The following is a 15,236-nucleotide window of genomic DNA, read 5'->3' on the forward strand; positions in this document are numbered from 1 at the left end:
CTGCTACATCTAAAAGCTACATCTAAAAGCTAAAGCAATCGTCTGTTGGGTCATCTACCTACCTAAGGAGCTAAGGCTGAATACACTGGGCCTATTTCGTAGCAATATCCCAGCACACTGCATGGGGCAACCTTGAAAGAAAGCATTTCTGTGACATCTGATGGTAGAAGGAACAGAGGTGTCAGGAGTTCCTGACTGCCTGAAAGCAGAGGAGCATTTGGACTAACGGCAGCCCCATCCTGTCCCGAGCAAACCCCTTGGGGCTCACGTACCCCTTGAAGACCTGCTGCTGTCCTCTATCCAAGCCTTTCTGCGCCGTGTCCTTCAGAATGGTCTTCAGGCCCTTATCCACAGACACCTGGGCAATCCCAGCTCCCATGAGCCCAGCGCCCAGCACCGCCAGCGTCCTGCACGGAAAGGGACGGGGGGACACGTTTGAAGCCAGAAACAGCTGGATTCCCATTGTCACCACTGAGCTCACTCAGATCCTCTCCACCCAGGCACCATTTTTACTGAGGTCATGCAAGAAGATTTCACTTGTGGGCCAGACCTCCAAACCACAGAGGATTAGCCATGTGGAGGCTGGAAATGTCTCTCTCTACAGGACTCTAGGCCACTTGTCCCAAGAACCTTTCAGTAGAATTTCTCCAATTGCTGCTTCAGGCATCCCACGCTCAGACTTACTTGACCTCTCGCTTAGGTGTTCCAAACTTGTTCTTCTTGCAGCGCACCTGCCCGTGGTAAAGTCCGATCAGCGCCTTCGACTCCTTTGTCATGGCGAGTTGGCCGAAGCTCTGGAAGGAAGGGGAAAGCAGAGAGTTTGGCATTTATCTCACTTCCAGCATGCACACATCAAAACGTGGCGAGGGGAGAGCGAGAGCGAGCCCTGGGACCTGCCCAGCCCGGTAACCTGCTCACAAACAGGCGGACAGGGCACGTGGTTCCTCTGCACGGGGGCACATTCTGAGCTAAACACAGCCCAGTTCGCACTGCTGCCTCCCATACGGGCTGCTGGAAAGCTGTAGGAAACCAATTGTTCAATGTCCTTTCTCATAAACAACATCACAGAACCCCAGCCTGGTTGGGTTGGGCTCTCTGCAGATCCCCAGTCCCACCAGAGCAGATCACGCAGGGTCACCAGAGCAGATCTCGCGGGGTCACCAGAGCAGATCACACAGGTGGGTCCAGGCGGGTTTGAATGTCTCACAGAAGGAGACTCCACACCTGCTCTGGGCAGCCTGGGCCAGGCTCTGGCACCTCCCAGCAAAGAAGTTTCTGCTCATGTTCACATGGAGCCTCCTGTGTTTCAGTCTGTGCCCGTTGCCCCTCACCCTGGCGCTGGGCACCACCGAACAGAGTCTGCTGCATCCTCTGACACCCCCCCTGAGCTACTGATCATTGATCACATCCCTCTCAGCTTCTCTTCTCCACTCAGCAGCCCCAGCTCTCCCAGTCTCCTCATCACAAAGATGCTGCAGACCCCTCAGCATCTCTGTGCCCCTCCCTGGACTCTGCAGTGACTCCTGGTCCTTGCCCTGGGGAGCCCAGCACTGGCCCCACAACTCCAGCCGTGGCCTCCCCAGGCAGAGCAGAGGGGGAGGATTCACCTCCCTGACCTGCTGCCCACACTCTTCCTCGCACCCCCAGGTCCCACTGGCTCTCGGCCACGCAGGCGATTTAAAGCATCTGAAAGCGCGTGTCCCTCTGACATTTGTGTCTCCCCCTCGTGCACCCTGCGCTACCCACGGCCACAGCACACGCGGTGCCGGGGAAAGGGCCCTGTGCTCAGACTGGGAGAAAACCCCAAAACCGATCAGTTCTCACTGGGAGAAAAACTTTGGAACAGCCCAGTTCTCCCTGACAGCTGCAGCCTGGTACCACAGGGTGCTTCAAAACGATGGACCCACTGAGGCCATCGCTGCCGTGAATCCGCTTTTGAGGTCATCCAGACGGGGCACTAATGGTGGCACAAACACATGGTCTTCTGATGTATCCCCACAAGAAAAAGTCGCAGGGTGTAACGTCTGGGGATTTTGGGGGCCAAGAGTGTAGCATCGAGTTTTGGGGTTCCATGCAAGCTATCCAGATTGGGTCCATCTATCTGAAACACCCTGTATTTTTGGAGGATCATGGACAGGCAATAAAATGCAAGGGCTGCATAACTCCCAGGGCTCAGCATGAAACAGGAAAGCGGTCATGAGGACAGCAGACAGCATAAAGCAAGAGAAAACCATTTTCTGAGCCAAGTCAGCTAAGGAAGCTCCCAAAGCAGCGCAGTTCAGAGCAGGCTGCGTCTTCCTTCGCCGTCACCCTGCGAGGCAGACGGTAAAACATCAGCCACGCAAAGTCCGGAGGAGAACCTGCACGTCCCTCGTTAGGGAAAGAGGGGGCATGAAAGGCAGACGTGACACTGACACTTATTATTCTTCAGAGGGTCTGGGAAGATCTCCGTCCTGCTGCTGTTCTCAGGGAAAAGAAAAGAAACCTTCATTCTTTTCAGTGAGGAACAAGTCTCCCGAGCCTTTTATTCAGCACCAGAGCAAACGTGGCTGGAATGCACAACCAGAGCAGCTGGGGCACAGCCGCGAGGTCACTGTGAAGGTGGGAGGGGACAGCAGGGCCCTGTCACCAGGATGGAAACGGGAGCCGCCGAACCAGCAGGACGGAGCGCGGGAGGCGACGGCAGCGCGAGGAGCTGGCGGCAGCTGCTGAGTTACCGAGCCCCGCGGGGACGGACGGACGGATGCCAGCAGAGACGTGAGCCATGACCCAGCCGCAGAGACACCTGATGGGAAGGCTGTGGGTGCTCTCGCTGTGGGCAGCCAGGATCGCCTCCCTCCCCAGTGCTGGAAACCCCAGTGTGAGTACAGATGCACAAAAGCGCGACCAGTCAGGAAAAACTAATTAGGAGCAGCTTGTTTATCAGGGCAGAGAAAAAGGCAGAGAAAGGAAGGGATGAAGACGGCTGAGGATGAACAAGCACGGGAGAACAAAGACTCTGTGTGTGTGCAGAATAAAGGGGTCACACAGCGCTGGTGATCGCGCCCGCCTGCTCCAGCCCGGCCCTGCGCGCCGCAGCCCGTCACCCGTCCCACCTGCACACCCAACGCTGCCGCTCCGCTGAGCGCCACCAGCAAACCTCAGCCAGGACCGGACAGCACGCAGGACACGAGGTCTGGTCAGACAGGGCCCGTGGCCAGTTAACTGACAGATAAACACCCACAGCCAGCTACTCAACGGGGGGGTGTAAGTGTGCACTTATTGCCACACGCGATCTGCCGTTCTGAGCAGCCGGCCAGGAGGAACAGCGCCGATCACTGCCCATGGCTGCGGGTGGCCTGTGTCACCAGTACGGGCCCAGCTCGCTGTGCGTGTGAACACGTGTGCGTGTGTCTGTGTGTGCGCAAACGTGTGTCCACCCACACCTCTGCAGCACCTGCTCACCTCAGCACGGGCTGGACATGTCACGGGGAGACGCTGGGAGACCTGTGCAGACGGTCGTGTCCCACCCGCCGCTCAGGGCACGGCCAACGGGAGCAGGCGGCTCCGGGATCTGAGCATCACCACGTGGGGCGACTTCGCAGCCTCTCGGGCGACCCATCCCAGCTAAAAGGTCTGTTTGCATATTTAAGTGGAATTTCCCACTTCAGTTTGTGCCCATTATCTCTTACTCTGCCACTGGACCCCACCAGAAGAGTGTAGCTGTGCCCTCCTTACTGCTTCCTACCAGGTGTTTATCCCTGACAAAGCTTTCTCTTTGCAGTCCCAGGTCTCCCAGTGTCCCCTCACGTGCCGGACACCCCGTTCCCTTCCAACACCCTCGTGGTCCTTGGCTGGCCTCTCCGCAGCCACCACGCCACTGCTACCAGCGCAGCACTGGGCACTTCGCTCCGCTGAACTTCACGGAGTTCCCGTCTGCCCGGTTCTCCAGCCTCAGGTCCCCCCGAAGGGCCAGTACGCGCCAGTACGCGCCAGTACGCGCCAGTATGCTGACCGGAGCGGCTACTGAACGGGTAAGTTCGACCGAGGGATACAGAGTCCTGTCCCAGGTGAGAAACCGCTCCTGAGAAAGAACACCTCATTTTCAGAAGCACCCAGAATTATCAAAGGGTGGAAAAGCACCAGCACAAAGTATCTGGACTAGAAAAGAGGACAAACAGCAAAACAGGAGCAATGGAGAATCAACACCCTGAACAAAATGATGGTGAAAAAGGGTAAACAGAAAACTGGTAAAAATGGAAGTTAATTCTTGAAGGAAATTACTTGTTTGCACCAAATTGCCTGGAAACAATGACGAGACTTAGAGTATTGCAGCCGCACCGCTGGGTTACCTGTCCCGTGTGACAATCGGAAAAAACCCAGCAAAAACCCAAGAGTGCTCAGACATGCAGAGAAATCCAAGTCCTGCTATGTGAAACCCAGATCAGTGAATCCGCCTGGTTGTTCCCCACTCAGAAAGCTAACGCAGGCTGAGAAAAGGCAGAAACCGCTTTCACGGATGAAGAACCCTGGCCCACAACTCCCCGGCCAGCCCCGGGGCTCCCGCCTTACCTGGGACTCGGTGAGGTACCCAGCGTCACGCCCCTGGTCCAGACCGGTCTTCACAACCTAGTCGAACGGGAGCAGAGACAGCGCTGTCAGGCACGTCTGCCAGCAGCTCGCCCTACCGACACTTCTTGTTCAGCTGCACCAGGGACCCCTCCCCAGTGCTCAAGGCACGCTCTGGGTCCTGTCCACGCGCCCCAAGCAGAGCCACGGATCGCCTTGTCCCTGCGGCAGCGAGCGGCTCCGGTGGCAAGGAGCTCTCTGCCAGGCTGATTTCCACACACACCGTGCGGCTCCAGGATGCTTCAGCCGGCTGCGCTCCTGCCACATCACCGTCCGCAGCCACAGGGGCGCTCACCGCTTTTAAACAAGTCTTGGCAACAACTTAAATCGTGAAAAGCCATTTTAAAATAAGGATTCAACCGTGGACAGTGTCTGTAAATCACACGATGTCTGTAACTCAGGACTACCTGGGACTGGGCTAGATGATCTTTTGAGGTCCCTTCCAATCCCTAGCATTCTATGATTCTATGATTCTAAAGTACTGTGGGGCCAGTGCTACGAAAACAGCAATTTATACTTTCCTGGCTCCAGAGAGGTTAACCCAACATTTTAGAGACTGTACGGGAAACCCAGAGAAACCGCAGCTGAGTTTCATGGACAAAGCGTTCCAGCCAGGCCTTTCCTGATCGGGACTCTTGCTCTCCCCTTACTGGTACCAGTACCACACAAACTGACCATATTTTGGGAAGCTATTCTGAATTTTGCCGTGCATGCTCGGTGCACCACACCGCTCACGCTCGCCAAGACTGGTGATCTGTGAAGATGGGGATGTACGGCTCAGCTCGGGAAGGAACCACCTTCCCTCTGGCTGTTGCCGCGCTATTCCACAGATTTCGCCATAGCCTTTTGGGCCTCGCAGCGGCAGTCACCTCAATGATCTTCAGTGGAGCAGGGTACAGCCCTTTGGTTTGCTTCTGAACTTTGCCCTCCACCGTCTTGTAGACTTGCTGCCTCACAAATGGAAGAGCCATGGCATAGTCTGTTATCTCTGCAAGAGGGGAAAGAACACGTCTCAGCACAGCGCGATATGCACAGCCTGTCTTTAAATGATTAACTGGAAAGATGGAGCAGAGGTCTGAATGTTGTATATCTGCAACAGCAACGTGCACCTGAAACTCAGCCACAGGCAGCACAAAGCCTCAGATGAGCCTAATTTAGGGCTAAAGAATCCTCCAAACCCAGGCGGTGACGGCCTGAGCCCTGCGGAGTAGAACCCACGCAGAGGTGTCGCTGTCTGGGGCTCTGCTACCTGCACAAAGGTGCTGCTGAAGGCGCTCAGTGCAGAGCAGGCACACGTGCTTGACTACACAAGCCTGGTGCAGAACTCACCACCAAAATGGTGGCACGGTGGTCTGGAGGCTGCGGCGCCATCCTGGGCCCGGCTCCTCCTCCTGCGCTCCGGAGCCGCCATGGGCAGCTCTGGCGACGCCACCACTGCTCAGATCTGCAGAGCAATGTCCTCCCTGCCAACCACCTGGCTCGAGATGATTGCAACATGGAATAACTTTGGTTTGAAAACGGAATTAAGCAGGAGTATGAACACATCCCTGAGAAGCAAAGCTGGGTTATTGTGACCACAGTCCCTCGGGATCTGGCTGCGATGCCCCCAGACTTACTCTGCATTAGCCCTTTGGATCTTTTGGCAGACACCGTCCTGTTGGCAAGTCCTCTGGCAAAGTCAATTGCCACCTCCTCCAGGTACTCGATGGTTCGTGCTTCTGGAGTCTTCACGCCTGGCCCTGCGAACAAACGAGGAGTCTTGAGCAGCAAAGTTATCACCGATGGATGAGGATGCGGGAAGGCAAGGATGGGACAGCAACGCGATGTTCCTTGGAACCGCTGCCACTCTATCGCTCCCTGGCTGTTTGGCTTCTCTTGGTTATGAACTAGGAGGGAAAGGCTCAGCAGGGAACTCTAAGGCGGCCCGAGGCGTTCGATGCCCAGGGCGTTACCCAGCAACGCCCGAGCGGCAGCGCCGGCGGGAGCAGGTGGCAGCACGGCGCTGCAGCACCAGCGCCGCTCGGCGGAACCGCGAACGGCTTCAGCGGGGACGGAACACGGGAGGCCACCCGGTCCGGCCCACTGCTCCAAGCAGGACCGAGCTCACAGCTAAATCCAGCTCTGGGATTAGTTGGGGTTGCTCAGGGCCATGTTCTGGCAGTCTCCAGACACCTCCGAGGATGGAGGTCACATCACCTCTCTGGACCCGTTTCAGCATCGCACCATCTTTTTGCAAATTGTGCCTGTATTTCCTCAACCTTTTATTTTGCACAATGGCAGACACCCCCGTATCTCAACAGAACTTACGGAGTTCTGCCTCCCTCCCTCCTGTTGCACGTCTGCTTACGTGGTACGCTAGGTCTGCACAATACCGTTGTACCAACACTCTGCTATCAAACACACGGACAACAGGCACAGAGCAACGTGTCCCTGAACATCACCCGTGCTGGAGCTGGTGTGCAATGGAACCTCAGCCTTCGAGCTCTGGTGCGGGAAATCTCTCTCTTGCTTTAGCTACAGCCACACAGTCACACCCGGCCTGACCCAGAGCTGTCCCACAACTCATCGCGGAATCGTTTGGGTTGCAAAAGCCCCTCAAGATCATCCAGTCCAACCCTTCCCCACCCCTGGCCCTGCCCCCTGTCCTGAGAAGCTCCTGTCCGTCTGTCCAACCCTCCAGGGATGGTGACTCCAGCACTGCCCTGGGCAGCCTGTTCCAATGCCCCACAGCCCTTTGGGGAAGGAATTGTTCCCAGATCCAACCTCAACCTCCCCTGGCGCAACTTGAGGCCGTTTCCTCTGCTCCTGGCGCTTGTTCCTGGGGAGCAGAGCCCGACCCCCCTGGCTCCAAGCTCCTGTCAGGCAGTTCAGAGATCAGAAGGTCTCCCCTCAGCTCCTGTTCTCCAGCTGAACCCCCCAGGTCCCTCAGCCGCTCCCATCACACTTGTGCTCCAGCCCCTCACCAGCTCCGTTCCCTTCTCTCCACTCGCTCCAGCACCTCAAGGCCTTTCTTGGTGTGAGGGGCCCAGAACTACCCCAGGATTTGAGGTGCACAAGCCACCACCAAACGAGTTTTAGCTACCTCAGAGGGCAGGTTGCAGAATCTGCAAGCACAGCACTTGCAGCACCAGTACGGGAGGATGGAGCACAGGGCTGAAGAGGCAGCTGTGCGAAGCCGCTGGAGGCAAACACAAGTCACTAATGAAGGAGCAATGCCCAGGGATTCTGCACAGGGCCACCAGCTGCAGGTGCAGCCTGGGGCTGTCTCTGAAGCAGCAGAACAGACCTGATGAGGTTACAGGTCATTATCCCTCATTAGAAAACGCCCCAACCACCCCAGACGCTGCTCGGAGCCCTTGGAGCTCAGACACCCCCAGAGCAGCCACCTCCTCCGGACACAGGAGGCAGGCAAACACCACACCAGAAACCCCCTCCTCACCCACCTCCCACCGCTCTCTCCCTCCACCAAAGCTGAGGTCTTCAACGCCAACAAGCACTGCACTTTGATCCTACAGCTGAAGAAAGGGCTGTTTATCTGTAAGTCTGAGCTGTAAGAACTCTTCAGGCAAGGTGAAACCCACCCACGGGGCTGCTTTACTGCCGGTACCTCTCAGCATTTCGTAGTGTCCTAACCTGGGAGCTCACATCTGCTTCCTTGTATAAATGGCACACGCCAGAATTAGATCCGTGCGCAGCAGTAAATAGATCAGAGAATGTCGCAGAGCTCCCTGCTGCAGGGGAACTGGTTGCACACATGAAGCTGCCCCCTGATTATGCCACCTCTCTCACGCAAAGCTTTCTACAATCAGGCAAAGCACCACGCCAGTTAAAGCTGCTTTTGCGCAGACGCTGAGAACGAACGGGAGAACGGGCAGCAGAAAGCCTGCTGGCGCTGGCCGCCATCTGAACGAACCAGGAATGCCTCCCATGTTCACACGTGACTTGGTTTTTTTTGCTCCTACGGGATTCCAGACAACTCTTCAGAAAGCTCACGTTTCCTCTGAGCAAGCCACGCACCATCATTAACATAAAGCGCCACATTTGCTGGCTCTTACAAGCCAATTCACATTTAAGTATAAAGTGGTAACACTTACTCAGCCCATTTGAACTAGAGCCCACGCACTACTGATCCATTTTATCTGCGAGAACACGGCTGACCCAGCTGAACGCTGCCCGGGAGACGGCACAGCCAGGGCCTTCCCCTGCGCCTCGCAGGGTGCGCAGGGCACCTTTCCTCTTTGTTCATTTCATTTTCTACAGCCTCAGGGCCACCAGGTGCTCTGGCCACGCTCTGCCTGGGGAACCCAGCTCAGCGCGGTGCAACGGCGCGGCAGCACCAGCCGGCACGGCCCTTTCCAGCCCAACTCCTGGCTGCAGCTCATCGGACCCTTCCAAGGGGGCTATGGAGGGTTTGCCCCTCCATTTAGTCACCCTGCAAGAAAGCCTCCCCGGCGACGGAGCAGCAGGAGCAAGACATTATTCACTAGCCCACTCGGCACTTGGAAGCGCAGTTTGGTCTGCAGTTTGCAAGGCATTTCTGCATCCAACTTGCAGCCCGTTGGCAACTCAGAGCACACTGGCTGTGGGGCTGGCTCCTTCTCAAAATCCTGTCACGGAGATTAACATCTGCAGGCTGCATAAATGTAGGCATTGGTCATCTATTCTCCTTTCATTATGGGCTGCAATCTGTCCCTCTGACATGATAAATGAGGCACGCACGTTCTTATCTGTATAATTAGCTCCTGCAGGCCTGCCCTCTGTGCTAACCTTTCCCTGCTCACTCAGCTGGTGCAGGAGCCTGGCATTTCAAGCTCCCCGTGCACATGATTCTAAGGTGGGAACAGAGGCTGCACTGCAGAGCACGGTTAAGGACTCTGCAGTCCATATGTTCTACCCCCCCAAGACTGATGCTGCACCAACGGCTTCGCTACTGATTTCAGTGAGGCGGAGAGGCTGCGTGACAGCGGCAGACCAGGGAACGGAGGGGCACCCCCTCTGACCTAGCGGGTCCACCAGCTGGTCCACCAGCCCCATCTTCTTCGCTTTGTCGGCACGGATGTTCCTCCCAGTCAGCATCATATCGAAGGCAGAAGGAATCCCCACCTGGAAGGGCAGAAAGGGGAGTTCAGATCGGGAGCGTGCGATGCAGAAGGGGCTCTCGAGTGACGTTCTTGCTTTTACTCACCATCTTGGGCAGCCTCTGAGTGCCCCCCGCCCCTGGCAGGAGACCCAGTAACACTTCAGGTGTCCCCAGGATTGTTTTCTTGTCCTTTGTTGCTATTCTGTAGTGACAGGCGATGGCAACCTTAAAAAAAGCAAAGAGAGAACGCAAGTTTTCCCTGTGAAAGGCCAGAGAAGAACTGGGCAGCCAGCACAACGGTCTCCTCTGCACCCTGCTCCGCGTCCCCCCAAACCCGAGCCGTGTCCCGCTCCAGCGCCCCCGCTCGCCCGTGCTCACTGACGCTCCTTCCGGCACCAGGAGCGCACGCAGGCAGGGGACAGCAAACTCGACGAGAACGTGACACGGCCGACCTGAGGTGAGCTGGTTTTAAACCTCATCTAGACCACCTCATCTTTCACCCAGGGTGAAATTCATTCACTGCCCCCAGATCATGGTCTCGTGCAGATCAGCGCGGATATTTGGCAAATCACCAGATCACCAAGTCCAGATCCGTCACCACAGCGCTTGTAAAAAGCTGCAACTGCTTGAGAAACGGGTACGCAACGGAAGAGACTCCACTGCCACAAGGTTATTCTGTTCCAGTAACAACTTTGCCCCAGGAACTACCAGGTTTTGAGTTTACAAAATCCTAAATGAAGCTTATGAATCAAATTCTGCACCCATGTGAAGTGGCGAGCGACAGAGCGGGGTACACAGGCCGGGGTGGAGCCCGGCCAGGTTCGCCATGCTCATCCCTCTCACAACAATCTCCAAAAGAGGAGGAGTTGCTGGGATGCGAGACTCGGTTCATCTGAAAAGCACCAATTTCCAGGCTGGACTCTGCTGGCAGCGTTCACCCAGATCCAACGCCTGCTGGGAACAGCCGGTTTGCCCTGGGACACTCTCATCTAAATACCAGCCTGGCCTGCGGATTCAGAGCTGAGAGCTCTCTTTCAACAGCAGCACACAGATAAGCACAGCAGAGCCCCAGAGCACAACCAAGCCATGAACCTGCTGCAGGCTCATTTGAATGGGTGTAATGAACGTGGCAGGTCTCAAACCCCTCTTGCAGTGTGTCAATGTCCTGTAGGCAGCGTTCGGATCGAGACCCAGCGCAAATCAATTCCCACCGCTTGTCAGAGCTGGATCATTCAGTACCTCCAGTCCTCCTCCCAGGCAGGAGCCACTGATGGCAGCGACCACAGGCTTTGGAGACTGCTCAATTTTTTCAAGCATCTTCTGTCCTTCCTGAGAGAGCTGAGTCACTTCCTGAGCACTCTTGCAGGCTTCAATCATGCTGCAGGGAGGCAGAAAGGCTGGTCAGGACTGGAAAAGCACTGAGAGAACAGCAGCGAAACGGACAGTGCTGCCAGGGCTTTGTTCCCCTTTTCCCACCAAGCTCCGGTGACTGGCAGACAGGAGCTATTCAGCGACCCAGTCTCCGATTACCAGGCGACGCGGGTGGACTGCTGAGCGCAGGGCTGCTGAGCGCAGGGCTGCGCCTGGGAGCTGAATGAGTGTTCTTGTGGGGAGCCCTCTGGGGAGAGGGGAAGGTCAGAGGGAGCCCCAGAGCCCCTGCTGGGGCGGAGGGAGAGCCGGGACCGCTCTCTGGAGGAGCGGATGGCCAGCACTCTGACGCTGCACTCTGCCAATTAGCGACTCCCTGTGCCAATTATTCTTACGGAGACCACTGGCATTTGCTAGGCAGGCAAAATTCAGGGGGCTCGTAGTGCTCAGCCCAGCAGACAGCTCTTAGACACAGCCTGTCCTTTAACTCTGCCTACCAGCTCTGGCTACTGCCTCCTCCCCACCGCAACATACAGCGAGTCCCTGCCCCTGAATAAAGCCAGCCAAAAAGGTTAAAAGGTTTTGAATTTGTAATTTGTCTTCTTTCCTCAGAGCTTTCTGGCTTTAAATGTCTTCAGACAACTCTTCTGTCCTGCCTGATGCCAGGACTAGGAGCCAACGGCGCTCCAAATCCCAGTGAGAGCACCCACACGGGCCACCCCACACCCGGGGAGAGTGCCCCATGCTGCAGAGCCAAGCCCGGCCCAAGGGGCCAGGCCAGCAGGCTGCCAGCGCTCAGGCGCAGCTTAAACCCAGTCCTGCATGTCAATGATCTGCTCTTGGCATGTCCCAGACCAAAGGACAACGCTCACCCTGGCGCCAGGGCTTTCTTGGCTGCGCCCCAGCACGCAGGAAGGAGCAACCAAGCGTTACAGCCAAATGGGGCTTAATGACGAGCTGTGCTCCTCTTTATCAAGGCCCCAACTTTGTCTAAGCGAGTCTGGCACCCTGCGGTGAGGTGTCAGGGACAAACCCCTTGGACTCCACAGCGCACCAGAGCTCAGGCTCTGAACGCTGGGCTGCAGGGAAAGCTCCAGCGCGCAGCCCCCGAGGCCCCAGACTCACTCGATATCTGCTCCAGCGATGAAAGAGCCTGGCTTTGAAGAGATGAGGACGGCGCTTTTGACGGCTTCGTTGGCCCAGATCTCATTCATTACATCGGTAAACTCTGCGTTCAGCTGTCTGGATAGAGTGTTCACCTGAAGGCAGCAAATAAACGCTGTAAACGGGGAGCCCAGCAGACAGCGAAGTTTACCCTAAGTAAGTACTGGACTCAATCATCAGAAAACCTGCACACAGGGCAGACTAACAACAAAAACCCAAAGCCAACAGTAGGCCTAAATAGACTTTCCAAGCCTACGGTCTTTCGAGATTCGCCCTCTGTAAAGTAAAGGACAAGACCACCCAGGAACTGACCCAACAGCCAGGCCATTGCTTGGCACAATTATAACGCTTTGGGGGTGCTCAAACTGAGCCCAGATCTGCTACAGAAGTGAGTTCATCTTGTGTGATAATACAGCAAATAAAAGCCTCCGAGATGAAGCCCTGCAGCAGGTCATCAGGTAATCATGAAGCTCCTCCCTAACCTCACCAGCCGCGGCTGTGTGGCCTCACACATTGCATGAGCTCCCAAGCTGGTTTTTTCTATGTAACAGACACTCTCCTTGACCATCTTGAATCCAATAACTTAATAAGATTTAGCAGTATCTCATGCCAGTGAGAGAGACAAGGTAGTTTAGCATATACAAAGTATTTCCCTGAGGCAATTTCAGATGTCTCATTAAATGCTCATTTTCCTACTTCAGCTCTGAAAGGTTGCAGGTTGGGCGAGTTCTTAGTCTTAAATCAGAACTTCCAACGTACAAGCGCACAACTGCTCTTGCTGCCATTTCCACCGGTTTGCCCATCAACCACAGCCTGCCCCGGCCGTACCTTTGAATTGGGTGTGTTGAAGCGCACGACAGCGACGTCCCCTTTGATGTCATAGCTAACGTGGGTTCTGGCTGGAAACAAACCGAAACGCGTTATCAGCTTCTGCCCCGTGGGTTCTCAGACAGCACCGAACTCGCAGAGAAAAGCTTTATACTTACTCTGAAGAGCCTGGGAGGTGGAGATGTTACGGCAAGCATAACCTGACGGAAAGATGGCACAGGCGTTAAAGGAATTCTCAGTAGTCTCAGCTTAACTCTGTGAATGCACCCTCCCCTCTCCCGCCGAGCGTCTCAGAACCCCGCGGATGAGCCGGCTCCTGCTCCCGCAGCCCGACCTGTGTCACCAGCAGAGCCCGCGCGGCCGGGGTGACCTTCGCAGCACACGTTCCACCGCCAGCAGTGCCAAACCGGGCCAGAACTGCACAAAGGCTCCTTCCCGAGAGCCGCAGCGGGCGGCACAGGGTGCTCTGCCCTGCGCACACCGAGTCCAGCGAAGCCACAGGCCCTGCTGCGCTTCACGGAGCTTCAAGCCCACGAGTTCACTTCTCTGCCATCCAAACACAGCCGCCCACAACATTTCTGTGAAAGCACACTCGCGCCAGGAACGGGGCTGCCCCAAGTATCGGATCCTCAGGTATACGGCTGGAGAGCCTCGAAAACAGCACACAAAGTATTTATTTGTGCCCCCACCTGTCACCAGAACGCTTGATCCAGCTCCAGTAATTACATGTGGAAGCAGCTGGACAAACTTGTCTTGCTTCAAAGCGCTCTGAGAACCCGGTCCACGGTGTGAACGAGCTCTGTCTACAAGTGAAATGCCACTTTTCCGACTCCCAAATCCCAGATCTCCTTTTTCTGCCGAGAAATTGCACTTGGCCTGATGCTTCCTCGCAACACAAACCTCAGTGCTGTTCAGGTGACCTTGACCTGGACTGAGAGGACCCTTCGGTACAGACCCCAGCAGGCGGGAGGCAGCAACCCCGGGGCAGAGCGCACCAGCCCAAACCCTCGTGCCGCCCCTCACCCCGAGGTGTTTCCCCGCGGCCCCGGTGCAGGGGCTGCACTTTGCTCCTCTCTGCAGCGCCCGCGGGTGCTGGCAGGGGACTGACCTTTGTTCTCCATTCCCGAGCCCGCGACACCCGCGCGACGCCGCGTGGATGGAAACTCCATGTCAGCCGGTCCAGGCAAACAGGTTCGCATCTGCCGGCACGCGTCATGTGCCCACGGTATCGTTTTATAAACAAAGAGTGGACCGGTTTCCACTCCAAAGCTGCTTAAAGTATTTCTGGACTAAGACAATCCCCAGACTGTGATTGCTGCAGCCAGCATCAGTCTCCCTAAACCCTTTGTGCGCTCACGTCAGGTACTTGTGGAACTAAGCACCGGTGCTCGTTTCACACAACACTGAGCGCGGTCTGACAGCAACTTCTCCGCAGAACAGATGCGCTTTCAATGGCACTATTTGAACTCAATAAATGCCACTTTTCTGTGCCCAAGGACCGAACCTGGCAAGGCGCAGCAGGTACAGCAACCCCAACCGAATCCCGGCCACCAGGCAAGTGTCGGCGTGTTCCCGCACACCCTGAACAGGGACAGCGTCCCTGCACCGCCTGCGAAACTCACAAACTCCATTAAAAACAGAAAGGGGATGGCCTAATTAACTTTTTTCTCCTTCTACCATCTGACACACTCCCCGCTTTCACAGGGGTTCCCAACAGACTGAGAGCTGCTGCCATGAAAACCTTCAAACTTGAATCCCGCTTTCAGTTCTAGCACAAAACATGAAGTAGGAATGAAAAAAAAATAGCAAAGGCACAACTGAATAAATCTCACTACTTTTTAATACAAACTCTTTTGGGAAAGGTAATCTCATCATCTCCATATCTGAGTGAGGTTTCTTTAGCCTGACAGTGTTTCATTTTAGAACCCAGAACACTTCTGTAAACATGTTCCACATCTAAAGCTGAAAGCACAGTTACTCAGTCACACCTGCTCTAGGCACCGGTTCATCCAGCAGCGCAACGGTGACCCGCCAAGATCAGAGCCACAAAAACCATCCTGCAAAGCGCTGAAGGGAGCAGCAGCAGGACAGACAGACACCTCCGCCGACCCACTGACACCCACTCGAGAATTAACACCTGGAACACCGATTCCACTGTCACCACTTCGGTCACTCCAACTAAAAGACT

The 15,236-nt window shown here is 55.8% G+C and overlaps 1 protein-coding gene across 2 annotated transcripts in view; it reads right to left on the reverse strand.

Moving 5' to 3' along the window:
- The window catches only part of HADHA (hydroxyacyl-CoA dehydrogenase trifunctional multienzyme complex subunit alpha), a 28,399-nt gene that overhangs the window by 11,028 nt on the left and 2,135 nt on the right, over positions 1 to 15,236 (reverse strand). For both annotated transcript variants that reach the window (XM_065834995.2, XM_071807214.1), the window contains exons 2-12: positions 13,207 to 13,248; positions 13,049 to 13,119; positions 12,182 to 12,315; positions 10,928 to 11,066; positions 9,794 to 9,913; positions 9,609 to 9,711; positions 6,225 to 6,347; positions 5,478 to 5,596; positions 4,552 to 4,608; positions 685 to 794; positions 273 to 407 (exon numbers count right to left, since the gene is read on the reverse strand). In XM_065834995.2, coding sequence (XP_065691067.1) covers positions 273 to 407; positions 685 to 794; positions 4,552 to 4,608; positions 5,478 to 5,596; positions 6,225 to 6,347; positions 9,609 to 9,711; positions 9,794 to 9,913; positions 10,928 to 11,066; positions 12,182 to 12,315; positions 13,049 to 13,119; positions 13,207 to 13,248 — 1,153 coding nt within the window. The remainder of the gene's footprint in view (positions 1 to 272; positions 408 to 684; positions 795 to 4,551; positions 4,609 to 5,477; positions 5,597 to 6,224; positions 6,348 to 9,608; positions 9,712 to 9,793; positions 9,914 to 10,927; positions 11,067 to 12,181; positions 12,316 to 13,048; positions 13,120 to 13,206; positions 13,249 to 15,236) is intronic.

This window comes from Patagioenas fasciata, chromosome 3 (genome assembly GCF_037038585.1).
Source record: "Patagioenas fasciata isolate bPatFas1 chromosome 3, bPatFas1.hap1, whole genome shotgun sequence".
Classification (NCBI taxonomy): Eukaryota; Metazoa; Chordata; class Aves; order Columbiformes; family Columbidae; genus Patagioenas; species Patagioenas fasciata.